This window comes from Oncorhynchus kisutch, unplaced genomic scaffold (genome assembly GCF_002021735.2).
Source record: "Oncorhynchus kisutch isolate 150728-3 unplaced genomic scaffold, Okis_V2 Okis06b-Okis10b_hom, whole genome shotgun sequence".
Classification (NCBI taxonomy): domain Eukaryota; kingdom Metazoa; phylum Chordata; class Actinopteri; order Salmoniformes; family Salmonidae; genus Oncorhynchus; species Oncorhynchus kisutch.
The window spans coordinates 17,445,860-17,460,249 of NW_022261983.1; the positions used below are offsets into that span (position 1 = coordinate 17,445,860).

Consider the following 14,390-nt stretch of genomic DNA (forward strand, 5'->3'; position numbering starts at 1 on the left):
GTGTCACTGTCATTTCCATAGAGAGCAGTTGTTTCTGCCTTCAGCTCCAGTGTCCTGGTACCTTAGTATATAACAGCTGCTACACCAGTGTCCTGGTACCTTAGTATATAACAGCTGCTTACACCAGTGTCCTGGTACCTTAGTATATAACAGCTGCTACACCAGTGTCCTGGTACCTTAGTATATAACAGCTGCTACACCAGTGTCCTGGTACCTTAGTATATAACAGCTCAGCACCAGTGTCCTGGTACCTTAGTATATAACAGCTGCTACACCAGTGTCCTGGTACCTTAGTATATAACAGCTGCTGCACCAGTGTCCTGGTACCTTAGTATATAACAGCTGCTACACCAGTGTCATGGTACCTTAGTATATAACAGCTGCTACACCAGTGTCCTGGTACCTTAGTATATAACAGCTGCTACACCAGTGTCCTGGTACCTTAGCATATAACAGCTGCTACACCAGTGTCCTGGTACCTTAGTATATAACAGCTGCTACACCAGTGTCCTGGTACCTTAGTATATAACAGCTGCTACACCAGTGTCCTGGTACCTTAGTATATAACAGCTGATACACCAGTGTCCTGGTACCTTAGTAATATAACAGCTGCTACACCAGTGGTTACCTTAGTACCTTAGTATATAACAAGCTGCTACACCAGTGTCCTGGTACCTTAGGTTATATAACAGCTGCTACACCAGTGTCCTGGTACCTTAGTACTATAACAGCTGCTACACCAGTGTTCCTGGTACCTTAGTATATAACAGCTGCTACACCAGTGTCCTGGTACCTTAGTATATAACAGCGCTACACCCCGTGTCATGGTACCCTAGTATATAACAGCTCTAGCACAGTGTCCTAGGTACCTTAGTATATAACAGCTGCTACACCAGTGTCCTGGTACCTTAGTATATAACAGCTGCTACACCAGTGTCCTGGTACCTTAGTATATAACAGCTGCTACACCAGTGTCCTGGTACCTTAGTATATAACAGCTGCTACACCAGTGTCCTGGTACCTTAGTATATAACAGCTGCTACACCAGTGTCCTGGTACCTTAGTATATAACAGCTCAGCCACAGTGTCCTGGTACCTTAGTATATAACAGTGCTACACCAGTGTCCTGGTACCTTAGTATAAACAGCTGCTACACCAGTGTCCTGGTACCTTAGTAATAACAGCTGCCAAGCACCAGTGTCCTGGTACCTTAGTATATAACAGCTGCTACACCAGTGTCCTGGTACCTTAGTATATAACAGTGCTACCCAGTGTCCTGGTACCTTAGTATATAACAGCTGCTACACCAGTGTCCTGGTACCTTAGTATATAACAGTGCTACACCAGTGTCCTGGTACCCTTAGTATATAACAGCTGCTACACCAGTGTCCTGGTACCTTAGGATATAACAGCTGCTACACCAGTGTCCTGGTACCTTAGTATATAACAGCTGCTACACAGTGTCCTGGTACCTTAGTATATAACAGCTGCTACACCAGTGTCCTGGTACCTTAGTATATAACAGCTGCTACACCAGTGTCCTGGTACCTTAGTATATAACAGCTGCTACACCAGTGTCCTGGGTACCTTAGTATATAACAGCTCAGCACAGTGTCCTGGTAACTTAGTATATAACAGCTGCTACCCAGTGTCCTGGTACCTTAGTATATAACAGCTGCTACACCAGTGTCCTGGTACCTTAGTATATAACAGCTGCTACACCAGTGTCCTGGTACCTTAGTATATAACCATGCTACACCAGTGTCCTGGTACCTTAGTATATAACCAGCTCAGCACAGTGTCCTGGTACATTAGAAAACAGCTGCTCACCAGTGTCCTGGTACCTTAGTATATAAACAGCTGCTACACCAGTGTCCTGGTACCTTAGTATATACAGCTGCTACACCAGTGTCCTGGTACCTTAGTATATAACAGCTGCTACACCAGTGTCCTGGTACCTTAGTATATAACAGCTGCAGCACCAGTGTCCTGGACCTTAGGATATAACAGCTGCTACACCAGTGTCCTGGTACCTTAGTATATAACAGCTGCTACACCAGTGTCCTGGTACCTTCAGTATATAACAGCTGACTACACCAGTGTCCTGGTACCTTAGTATATAACAGCTGCTACACCAGTGTCCTGGTACCTTAGTATATAACAGCTGCTACACCAGGTCCTGGACCTTAGTATATAACAGCTGCTACACCAGTGTCCTGGTACTTAGTATATAACAGCTGCTACACCAGTGTCCTGGTACCTTAGTATATAACAGCTCAGCACCAGTGTCCTGGTACCTTAGTTATATAACAGGCTGCCTACACCAGTGTTCCTGGTACCTTAGTAATAACAGCTGCTACACCAGTGTCCTGGTTACCTTAGTATATAACAGCTTGCTACACCAGTGTCCTGGACCTTAGTATATAACAGCTGTACACCAGTGTCCTGGTACCTAGTATATAAACAGCTGCTACAACCAGTGTCCTGGTACCTTAGTATATAACAGCTGCTACACCAGTGTCCTGGTACCTTAGTATATAACAGCTGCTACACCAGTGTCCTGGTACCTTAGTATATAACAGCTGCTACACCAGTGTCCTGGTACCTTAGTATATAACAGCTGCTACACCAGTGTCCTGGTACCTTAGTATATAACAGCTGCTACACCAGTGTCCTGGTACCTTAGTATATAACAGCTGCTACACCAGTGTCCTGGTACCTTAGTATATAACAGCTGCTACACCATGTCCTGGTACCTTAGTATATAAACAGCTGCTGCACCAGTGTCCTGGTACCTTAGTATATAACAGCTGCTACACCAGTGTCCTGGTACCTTAGTATATAACAGCTGCTACACCAGTGTCCTGGTACCTTAGTATATAACAGCTGCTACACCAGTGTCCCTGGTACCTTAGTATATAACAGCTGCTACACCAGTGTCCTGGTACTTAGTATATAACAGCTGCTACACCAGTGTCCTGGTACCTTAGTATATAACAGCTGCTACACCAGTGTCCTGGTACCTTAGTATATAACAGCTGCTACACCAGTGTCCTGGTACTTAGTATATAACAGCTCAGCACCAGTGTCCTGGTACCTTAGTATATAACAGCTGCTACACCAGTGTCCTGGTACCTTAGTATATAACAGCTGCTACACCAGTGTCCTGGTACCTTAGTATATAACAGCTCAGCACCAGTGTCCTGGTACCTTAGTATATAAACAGCTGCTACACCAGTGTCCTGGTACCTTAGTATATAAACAGCTGCTACACCAGTGTCCTGGTACCTAGTATATAACAGCTCAGCACCAGTGTCCTGGTACCTTAGTATATACAGCTGCTACACCAGTGTCCTGGTACCTTAGTATATAACAGCTGCTACACCAGTGTCCTGGTACCTTAGTATATAACAGCTCAGCACCAGTGTCCTGGTACCTTAGTATATAACAGCTGCTACACCAGTGTCCTGGTACCTTAGTATATAACAGCTGCTACACCAGTGTCCTGGTACCTTAGTATATAACAGCTCAGCACCAGTGTCCTGGTACCTTAGTATATAACAGCTGCTACACCAGTGTCCTGGTACCTTAGTATATAACAGCTACAGCACCAGTGTCCTGGTACCTTAGTATATAACAGCTGCTACACCAGTGTCCTGGTACCTTAGTATATAACAGCTCAGCACCATGTCCTGGTACCTTAGTATATAACAGCTGCTACACCCAGTGTCCTGGTACCTTAGTATATAACAGCTGCTACCACCCAGTGTCCTGGTACCTTAGTATATAACAGCTGCCTACACCATGTCCTGGGTACCTTAGTATATAACAGCTGCTACACCAGTGTCCTGGTTACCTTAGTATATAAGCTGCTACACCATGTCCTGGTACCTTAGTATATAACAGCTCAGCACCAGTGTCCTGGTACCTTAGTATATAACAGCTGCTAGCACCAGTGTCCTAGGTACCTTAGTATATAACAGCGCTACACCAGTGTCCTGTACCTTAGTATATAACAGCTGCATACACCATGTCCTGGTTACCTTAGTATATAAACTGCTACACCAGTGTCCTGGTACCTTAGTATATAACAGCTGCTACACCAGTGTCCTGGTACCTTAGTATATAACAGCTGCTACACCAGTGTCCTGGTACCTTAGTATATAACAGCTGCTACACCAGTGTCCTGGTACCTTAGTATATAACAGCTCAGCACCAGTGTCCTGGTACCTTAGTATATAACAGCTGCTACACCAGTGTCCTGGTACCTTAGCATATAACAGCTGCTACACCAGTGTCCTGGTACCTTAGTATATAACAGCTGCTACACCAGTGTCCTGGTACCTTAGTATATAACAGCTGCTACACCAGTGTCCTGGTACCTTAGTATATAACAGCTCAGCACCAGTGTCCTGGTACCTTAGTATATAACAGCTCAGCACCAGTGTCCTGGTACCTTAGTATATAACAGCTGCTACACCAGTGTCCTGGTACCTTAGTATATAACAGCTGCTACACCAGTGTCCTGGTACCTTAGTATATAACAGCTGCTACACCAGTGTCCTGGTACCTTAGTATATAACAGCTGCTACACAGTGTCCTGGTACCTTATATATAACAGCTGCTGCACCAGTGTCCTGGTACCTTAGTATATAACAGCTGCTACACCAGTGTCCTGGTACCTTAGTATATAACAGCTGCTGCACCAGTGTCCGGTACCTTAGTATATAACAGCTGCTGCACCAGTGTCCTGGTACCTTAGTATATAACAGCTGCTACACCAGTGTCCTGGTACCTTAGTATATAACAGCTGCTACACCAGTGTCCTGGTACCTAGTATATAACAGCTGCTACACCAGTGTCCTGGTACCTTAGTATATAACAGCTGCTACACCAGTGTCCTGGTGACCTTAGTATATAACAGCTGCCTACACCAGTGTCCTGGTACCTTAGTATATAACAGCTGCTACACCAGTGTCCTGGTACCTTAGTATATAACAGCTGCTACACCAGTGTCCTGGTACCTTAGTATATAACAGCTCAGCACCAGTGTCCTGGTACCTTAGTATATAACAGCTGCCTACACCAGTGTCCCTGGTACCTTAGTATATAACAGCTGCTACACCAGTGTCCTGTACCTTAGTATATAACAGCTGCTACACCAGTGTCCTGGTACCTTAGTATATAACAGCTGCTACACCAGTGTCCTGGTACCTTAGTATATAACAGCTGCTACACCAGTGTCCTGGTACCTTAGTATATAACAGCTGCTACACCAGTGCCCTGGTACCTTAGTATATAAACAGCTCAGCACCAGTGTCCTGGTACCTTAGTATATAACAGCTGCTACACCAGTGTCCTGGTACCTTAGTATATAACAGCTGCTACACCAGTGTCCTGGTACCTTAGCATATAACAGCTGCTACACCAGTGTCCTGGTACCTTAGTATATAACAGCTGCTACACCAGTGTCCTGGTACCTTAGTATATAACGCTGCTACACCAGTGTCCTGGTACCTTAGTATATAACAGCTGCTACACCAGTGTCCTGGTACCTTAGCATATAACAGCTGCTACACCAGTGTCCTGGTACCTTAGTATATAACAGCTGCTACACCAGTGTCCTGGTACCGTAGTATATAACAGCTGCTACACCAGTGTCCTGGTACCTTAGTATATAACAGCTGCTACACCAGTGTCCTGTACCTTAGTATATAACAGCTCAGCACCAGTGTCCTGGTACCTTAGTATATAACAGCTGCTACACCAGTGTCCTGGTACCTTAGTATATAACAGCTCAGCACCAGTGTCCTGGTACCTTAGTATAAACAGCTGCTACACCAGTGTCCTGGTACCTTAGTATATAACAGCTCAGCACCAGTGTCCTGGTACCTTAGTATATAACAGCTGCTACACCAGTGTCCTGGTACCTTAGTATATAACAGCTGCTACACCAGTATCCTGGTACCTTAGTATATAACAGCTGCTACACCAGTGTCCTGGTACCTTAGTTTAGTATATAACAGCTGCTACACCAGTGTCCTGGTACCTTAGTATATAACAGCTGCTACACCAGTGTCCTGGTACCTTAGTATATAACAGCTGCTACACCAGTGTCCTGTACCTTAGTATATAACAGCTGCTACACCAGTGTCCTGGTACCTTAGTATATAACAGCTGCTACACCAGTGTCCTGGTACCTTAGTATATAACAGCTGCTACACCAGTGTCCTGGTACCTTAGTATATAACAGCTGCTACACCAGTGTCCTGGTACCTTAGTATATAACAGCTGCTACACCAGTGTCCTGGTACCTTAGTATATAACAGCTGCTACACCAGTGTCCTGGTACCTTAGTATATAACAGCTGCTACACCAGTGTCCTGGTACCTTAGTATATAACAGCTGCTACACCAGTGTCCTGGTACCTTAGTATATAACAGCTCTGTGTGTGTGTGGTTTGTGTGTGTGTGTGTGTGTGCCTGTGCCTGTGTGTGTGTGTGTGTGTGTGTGTGTGTGTGTGTGTGTGTGTGTGTGTGTGTGTGTGTGTGTGTGTGTGTGTGTGTGTGTGTGTGTGTGTGTGTGTGTGTGCCTGTGTGTGTGTTGTGTCTATGTATGTGTGTGTGTTTTAGTATTTCAGAGAAATGTCGTGAAGTTTATCTTCTTACTTGTTTGAAAATGTATCAAATGTACGTCTTTCATATTTATGTCAATAAAAGCCAGAATATTGAAGATGTTAATGACACCAGTTTAGAAGTGTTGTGTAAATAAACGTTGTTTTTGCCAGAATACAGAAGTGTTTGTGTTTGTACAGTGTTGATATGTTCACTATGTGAAACCAGGTGCAGTATTATAATATGGGATAATATGTCAGAGAGGACATCTGCTCTACGGGCCTCCTTACTGGCTGATCCTGCTCTACGGTCCTCCTTACTGGCTGATCCTGCTCTACGGGCCTCCTTACTGGCTGATCCTGCTCTACGGGCCTCCTTACTGGCTGATCCTGCTCTACGGGCCTCCTTACTGGCTGATCCTGCTCTACGGGCCTCCTTACTGGCTGATCCTGCTCTACGGGCCTCCTTACTGGCTGATCCTGCTCTACGGGCCTCCTTACTGGCTGATCCTGCTCTACGGGCCTACTTACTGGCTGATCCTGCTCTACGGGCCTCCTTACTGGCTGATCCTGCTCTACGGGCCTACTTACTGGCTGATCCTGCTCTACGGGCCTCCTTACTGGCTGATCCTGCTCTACGGGCCTACTTACTGGCTGATCCTGCTCTACGGGCCTCCTTACTGGCTGATCCTGCTCTACGGGCCTCCTTACTGGCAGATCCTGCTCTACGGGCCTCCTTACTGGCTGATCCTGCTCTACGGGCCTACTTACTGGCTGATCCTGCTCTACGGGCCTCCTTACTGGCTGATCCTGCTCTACGGGCCTCCTTACTGGCTGATCCTGCTCTACGGGCCTCCTTACTGGCTGATCCTGCTCTACGGGCCTCCTTACTGGCAGATCCTGCTCTACGGGCCTCCTTACTGGCTGATCCTGCTCTACGGGCCTCCTTACTGGCTGATCCTGCTCTACGGGCCTCCTTACTGGCAGATCCTGCTCTACGGGCCTCCTTACTGGCTGATCCTGCTCTACGGGCCTCCTTACTGGCTGATCCTGCTCTACGGGCCTCCTTACTGGCAGATCCTGCTCTACGGGCCTCCTTACTGGCTGATCCTGCTCTACGGGCCTTCTTACTGGCAGATCCTGCTCTACGGGCCTCCTTACTGGCTGATCCTGCTCTACGGGCCTCCTTACTGGCTGATCCTGCTCTACGGGCCTCCTTACTGGCAGATCCTGCTCTACGGGCCTCCTTACTGGCTGATCCTGCTCTACGGGCCTCCTTACTGGCTGATCCTGCTCTACGGGCCTCCTTACTGGCTGATCCTGCTCTACGGGCCTCCTTACTGGCAGATCCTACTGCTTTAGTGTGTGTGTGTGTGTGTGTGTGTGTGTGTGTGTGTGTGTGTGTGTGTGTGTGTGTGTGTGAAACAGATAGACTGGTAATTGTTTTAATAATCTGACAGATTATTATCCCATATTGTTTCACTGTTTGAATATATCGGTCCTAATATTTTTTGCCTCGTATTGATTAACACACACAGGGTTTATTATATATGTTTTCCTCATCCATAACATGTCCTTCCTCAGTGAAGATTAGAGTAGTAATCATTCTATCAAGGTGACAATTGTCACTATATCGTCTCTCTCTCTGTTGGTCTCTCTCTCTCTGTGTTCTTCTCTCTCTCTCTGTTGGTCTCTCTCTCTCTGTTGGTCTCTTTCTCTCTCTGTTGGTCTCTCTCTCTCTGGTCTCTCTCTCTCTGTGTTCTTCTCTCTCTCTCTGTTGGTCTCTCTCTCTGTTGGTCTCTCTCTCTCTGTTGGTCTCTTTCTCTCTCTGTTGGTCTCTCTCTCTCTATTCCTCTCTCTCTCTATTCCTCTCCCTCTGTTGGTCTCTCTCCCTCTCGCTCTGTTCCTCTCTCTCTCTCTGTTCCCCCCTCTCTCTCTCGGTACCCTTCTCTCTCTCTCTGTTCCCCTCTCTCTCTCTCTCTCTCTGTTCCTTTCTCTCACTCTTTCTCTATGTTCATCTCTCTCTGTTCCTCTCTGTCTCTCTCTCTCTCTCTCTCTCTCTGTTGTTCTCTCCAATTATCCACTCTCTCCCTGTCTCTTCTGCTGCAGTATTTGGCAGTGTGAGCAGTGACCGTCCAAGCAGCAAATTCATTGATGTTCCTCCTAGTTCTACCACCCAACATTAAAGAAATCACTTTTGAATAATGTAAAGCGAGTGTGATTTGCATAAGGTGCTTGTGAATCTGTGTGTTTGTATGTGTTTGTATGTGTTTGTATGTGTTTGTGCATGTGGGTGAGTGAGTAACATGTTTACGTTTACATTTTAAATCATTCAGCAGACGGATTTCAGTTACTGGCCCGATGCTCTGAACCGCTAGGCTACCTTCTCTTAACCGCTAGGCTACCTTCTCTTAACCGCTAGGCTACCTTCTCTTAACCGCTAGGCTACCTGCTCTGAACCGCTAGGCTACCTTCTCTTAACCGCTAGGCTACCTGCTCTTAACTGCTAGGCTACCTTCTCTTAACCGCTAGGCTACCTGTGCTTAACCACTAGGCTACCTGCTCTTAACCGCTAGGCTACCTTCTCTTAACTGCTAGGCTACCTGTGCTTAACCGCTAGGCTACCTGCTCTGAGCCGCTAGGCTACCTGCTCTTAACCGCTAGGCTACCTACTCTTAACCGCTAGGCTACCTGCTCTTAACCGTTAGGCTACCTGCTCGGAACCGCTAGGCTACCTGCTCTTAACCGCTAGGCAACCTGCTCTGAACCGCTAGGCCGCCAGCTCTTAACTGCTAGGCTACCTGCCTCCCAAAGTGACTGTGGGGATCAGCTGTGTGGGGGTCCCAAAGTGACTGTGGGGATCTGCTGTGTGGGGTTCCCATAGGGGGGTCCCATAGCGACTGTGGGGATCTGATGTGTGGGGGTCCCGTAGGGGGGTCCCATAGTGACTATGGGGATCTGCTGTGTGGGGGTCCCATAGTGACTGTGGGGTTCTGCTGTGTGGGGGTCCCTTAGTGACTGTGGGGATCTGCTGTGTGGGGGTCCCTTAGTGACTGTGGGGATCTGATGTGTGGGGGTCCCATAGTGACTGTGGGGATCTGCTGTGTGGGGGTCCCTTAGTGACTATGGGGATCTGCTGTGTGGAGGTCCCATAGTGACTGTGGGGATCTGTTGTGTGGGGGTCCCATAGTGACTGTGGGGTTCTGCTGTGTGGGGGTCCCTTAGTGACTGTGGGGATCTGCTGTGTGGGGGTCCCTTAGTGACTGTGGGGATCTGATGTGTGGGGGTCCCATAGTGACTGTGGGGATCTGCTGTGTGGGGGTCCCTTAGTGACTATGGGGATCTGCTGTGTGGGGGTCCCATAGTGACTGTGGGGATCTGTTGTGTGGGGGTCCCATAGTGACTGTGGGGATCTGTTGTGTGGGGGTCCCATAGTGACTGTGGGGTTCTGCTGTGTGGGGGTCCCTTAGTGACTGTGGGGATCTGCTGTGTGGGGGTCCCTTAGTGACTGTGGGGATCTGATGTGTGGGGGTCCCATAGTGACTGTGGGGATCTGTTGTGTGGGGGTCCCATAGTGACTGTGGGGATCTGCTGTGTGGGGGTCCCTTAGTGACTGTGGGGATCTGCTGTGTGGGGGTCCCATAGTGACTGTGGGGATCTGCTGTGTGGGGTCCCATAGTGACTGTGGGGATCTGCTGTGTGGGGGTCCCATAGTGACTGTGGGGATCTGCTGTGTGGGGGTCCCATAGTGACTGTGGGGATCTGCTGTGTGGGGGTCCCATAGTGACTGTGGGGATCTGCTGTGTGGGGGTCCCATAGTGACTGTGGGGATCTGCTGTGTGGGGGTCCCATAGTGACTGTGGGGATCTGCTGTGTGGGGGTCCCATAGTGACTGTGGGGATCTGCTGTGTGGGGTCCCATAGTGACTGTGGGGATCTGCTGTGTGGGGGTCCCATAGTGACTGTGGGGATCTGCTGTGTGGGGGTCCCATAGTGACTGTGGGGATCTGCTGTGTGGGGGTCCCATAGTGACTGTGGGGATCTGCTGTGTGGGGGTCCCATAGTGACTGTGGGGATCTGCTGTGTGGGGGTCCCATAGTGACTGTGGGGATCTGCTGTGTGGGGGTCCCATAGTGACTGTGGGGATCTGCTGTGTGGGGGTCCCATAGTGACTGTGGGGATCTGCTGTGTGGAGGTCCCAAAATATAAATATCCAGAGTTGTATAACAGAAGTGGCAGTGAGGGTTTTCTGGGGAGAGGAGGAGATTGCAAGAGGACGTTTCCGCTCCTTTCCTCTCCTCTCGTCTCCTCTTCTCTCATCTCCTCCTCCTCTCCTCTTCTCTCATCTCCTCTCCTCTCCTCTCCTCTTCTCTCATCTCCTCTCCTCTCCTCTTCTCTTCTCTCATCTCCTCTCCTCTTCTCTTCTCTCATCTCCTCTCCTCTCCTCTCCTTTCCTCTCCATTCATTTTCTCTTCTCTCGTCTCCTCTCCTCTCCTCTTCTCTCATCTCCTCTCCTCTCCTCTCCTCTTCTCTCATCTCCTCTCCTCTCCTCTTCTCTTCTCTTCTCTTCTCTTCTCTTCTCTTCTCTTCTCTTCTCTTCTCTTCTCTTCTCTTCTCTTCTCTTCTCTTCTCTTCTCTTCTCTCATCTCCTCTCCTCTCCTCTCCTCTCCTCTTCTCTCATCTCCTCTCCTTTCCTCTTCTCTCATCTCCTCTCCTCTCTCTAGGTATAATTTACTGCTATGTTCTAAGAGGCCAGATGGCCCACTATAAACACACAGCCGTTTCCTATGGACATGCTTTACTCCATACACACACACACACACACACACGCACACACACTCACTCACACATGCGCACAGAGAAAGAGAGAGAGATGGAGAGAGAGACAGAGAGAAAACATGACCTCTTCATGCTCCTGTGTTAAACAGTAGAGAATAGCCCTGAGGATAGCTCTGATCACAGTCACTATGATAAGGCCTAACACAGAATATTAACTGGCTCTGCTTCTCTCATACTGACTGCTGGAAATGGAAAGGAAGGAGAGAGAGAGAGAGAGAGAGAGGGGGGGGGGATAAATGGGGAGATGGAGAAAGAGAGGGAGGGAGAGAAAGGGAGGTAGAGAAATGGGTAGATAGAGAGAGAGAGAGAGAGAGAGAATGAGGGAGGAAGAGTGAGAGAAGGAGGTAGAGACAGCGAGATGGGGAGGAAAATAGGGAGAGAGGGGGGGAGAGGAAGGAATAGTGAGATGGAGAGAGAGAGGAAGGAATAGTGAGATGGAGAGAGAGAGGAAGGAATAGTGAGATGGAGAGAGAGAGGAAGGAATAGTGAGATGGAGAGAGAGAGGAAGGAATAGTGAGATGGAGAGAGAGAGGAAGGAATAGTGGGATGGAGAGAGAGAGAGGAAGGAGTAGTGAGATGGAGAGAGAAAGAGGAAGGAATAGTGAGATGGAGAGAAAGAGGAAGGAATAGTGAGATGGAGAGAAAGAGAGGAAGGAATAGTGAGATGGAGAGAGAGAGGAAGGAATAGTGAGATGGAGAGAAAGAGGAAGGAATAGTGAGATGGAGAGAGAGAGGAAGGAATAGTGAGATGGAGAGAAAGAGGAAGGAATAGTGAGATGGAGAGAGAGAGGAAGGAATAGTGAGATGGAGAGAGAGAGGAAGGAATAGTGAGATGGAGAGAGAGAGGAAGGAATAGTGAGATGGAGAGAAAGAGGAAGGAATAGTGAGATGGAGAGAGAGAGGAAGGAATAGTGAGATGGAGAGAGAGAGGAAGGAATAGTGGGATGGAGAGAGAGAGAGGAAGGAATAGTGAGATGGAGAGAGAGAGGAAGGAATAGTGAGATGGAGAGAGAGAGGAAGGAATAGTGAGATGGAGAGAGAGAGAGGAAGGAATAGTGAGATGGAGAAAGAGAGAGGAAGGAATAGTGAGATGGAGATAGAGAGGAAGGAATAGTGGGATGGAGAGAGAGAGAGAGAGAGAGAGGAAGGAATAGTGAGATGGAGAGAGAGAGGAAGGAGTAGTGAGATGGAGAGAGAGAGGAAGGAATAGTGAGATGGAGAGAGAGAGAGGAAGGAATAGTGAGATGGAGAGAGAGAGAGGAAGGAATAGTGAGATGGAGAGAGAGAGGAAGGAATAGTGAGATGGAGAGAAGAGAGGAAGGAATAGTGAGATGGAGAGAAAGAGGAAGGAATAGTGAGATGGAGAGAGAGAGAAGGAATAGTGAGATGGAGAGAAAGAGGAAGGAATAGTGAGATGGAGAGAGAGAGGAAGGAATAGTGAGATGGAGAGAAAGAGGAAGGAATAGTGAGATGGAGAGAGAGAGGAAGGAATAGTGAGATGGAGAGAGAGAGGAAGGAATAGTGAGATGGAGAGAGAGAGGAAGGAATAGTGAGATGGAGAGAAAGAGGAAGGAATAGTGAGATGAGAGAGAGAGGAAGGATAGTGAGATGAGAGAGAGAGGAGGAATAGTGGGATGGAGAGAGAGAGAGGAAGGAATAGTGAGATGGAGAGAGAGAGGAAGGAATAGTGGAGATGGAGAGAGAGAGGAAGGGAATAGTGAGATGGAGAGAGAGAGAGGAAGGAATAGTGAGATGGAGAAAAGAGAGGAGAAGGAATAGTGAGATGGAGATAGAGAGGAAGGAATAGTGGGATGGAGAGAGAGAGAGAGAGAGAGAGAGGAAGGAATAGTGAGATGGAGAGAGAAGGAAGGAGTAGTGAGATGGAGAGAGAGAGGAAGGAATAGTGAGATGGAGAGAGAGAGAGGAAGGAATAGTTGAGATGGGAGAGAGAGAGAGGAAGGAATAGTGAGATGGAGAGAGAGAGGAAGGAATAGTGAGATGGAGAGAGAGAGAGGAAGGAATAGTGAGATGGAGAGAAAGAGGAAAGGAATAGTGAGATGGAGAGAGAGAGGAAGGAATAGTGAGATGGAGAGAAAGAGGAAGGAATAGTGAGATGGAGAGAAAGAGAGGAAGGAATAGTGAGATGGAGAGAGAGAGAGGAAGGCCATAGTGAGATGGAGAGCACGAGGAAGGAATAGTGAGCATGGAGAGACGGAGAGGAAAGGATAGTGAGATGGAGAGAGAGAGGAAGGAATAGTGAGATGGAGAGGAGAGAGGAAGGCATAGTGAGATGGAGGGAAGACGCACGAGAGAGGACGGCAAGGAATAGTGAGATGGAGAGAGAGAGAGGAAGGAATAGTGAGATGGAGAGAAAGAGGAAGGAATAGTGAGATGGAGAGAGAGAGGAAGGAATAGTGAGATGGAGAGAGAGGAAGGAATAGTGAGATGGAGAGAGAGAGGAAGGAATAGTGAGTTAGGGAGATGGAATGAATAGTGAGATGGAGAGAGAGAGGAATGAATAGTGAGATGGAGAGAGAGAGGAAGGAATAGTGAGATGGAGAGAGAGAGAGAGAGGAAGGAATAGTGAGATGAGAGAGAGAGAGGAAGGAGTAGTGAGATTGAGAGAAAGAGGAAGGAATAGTGAGATGGAGAGAGGGAGGAAGGAATAGTGAGATGGAGAGAGGGAGGAAGGAATAGTGAGATAGGGAGATGGAATGAATAGTGAGATGGAGAGAGAGAGGAATGAATAGTGAGATGGAGAGAGGGAGGAAGGAATAGTGAGATAGGGAGATGGAATGAATAGTGAGATGGAGAAAGAGAGGAAGGAGTAGTGAGATGGAGAGATGGAATGAATAGTGAGATGGAGAGATGGAATGAATAGTGAGATGGAGAGAGAGAGGAAGGAGTAGTGAGATGGAGAGATGGAATGAATAGTGAGA

General features: G+C 47.8%; 1 protein-coding gene across 1 annotated transcript; it reads left to right on the forward strand.

Annotated features, from left to right (window-relative positions):
- Positions 1–3,804: 3,804 nt before the first annotated feature.
- On the forward strand, positions 3,805–7,975 carry LOC116359882 (repetitive proline-rich cell wall protein 1-like). Its single transcript, XM_031813760.1, has 2 exons — positions 3,805–3,813; positions 6,875–7,975. The coding sequence occupies exons 1-2, from the start codon at positions 3,805–3,807 to the stop codon at positions 7,973–7,975; spliced, it is 1,110 nt and encodes a 369-aa protein (XP_031669620.1).
- Positions 7,976–14,390: the final 6,415 nt, after the last annotated feature.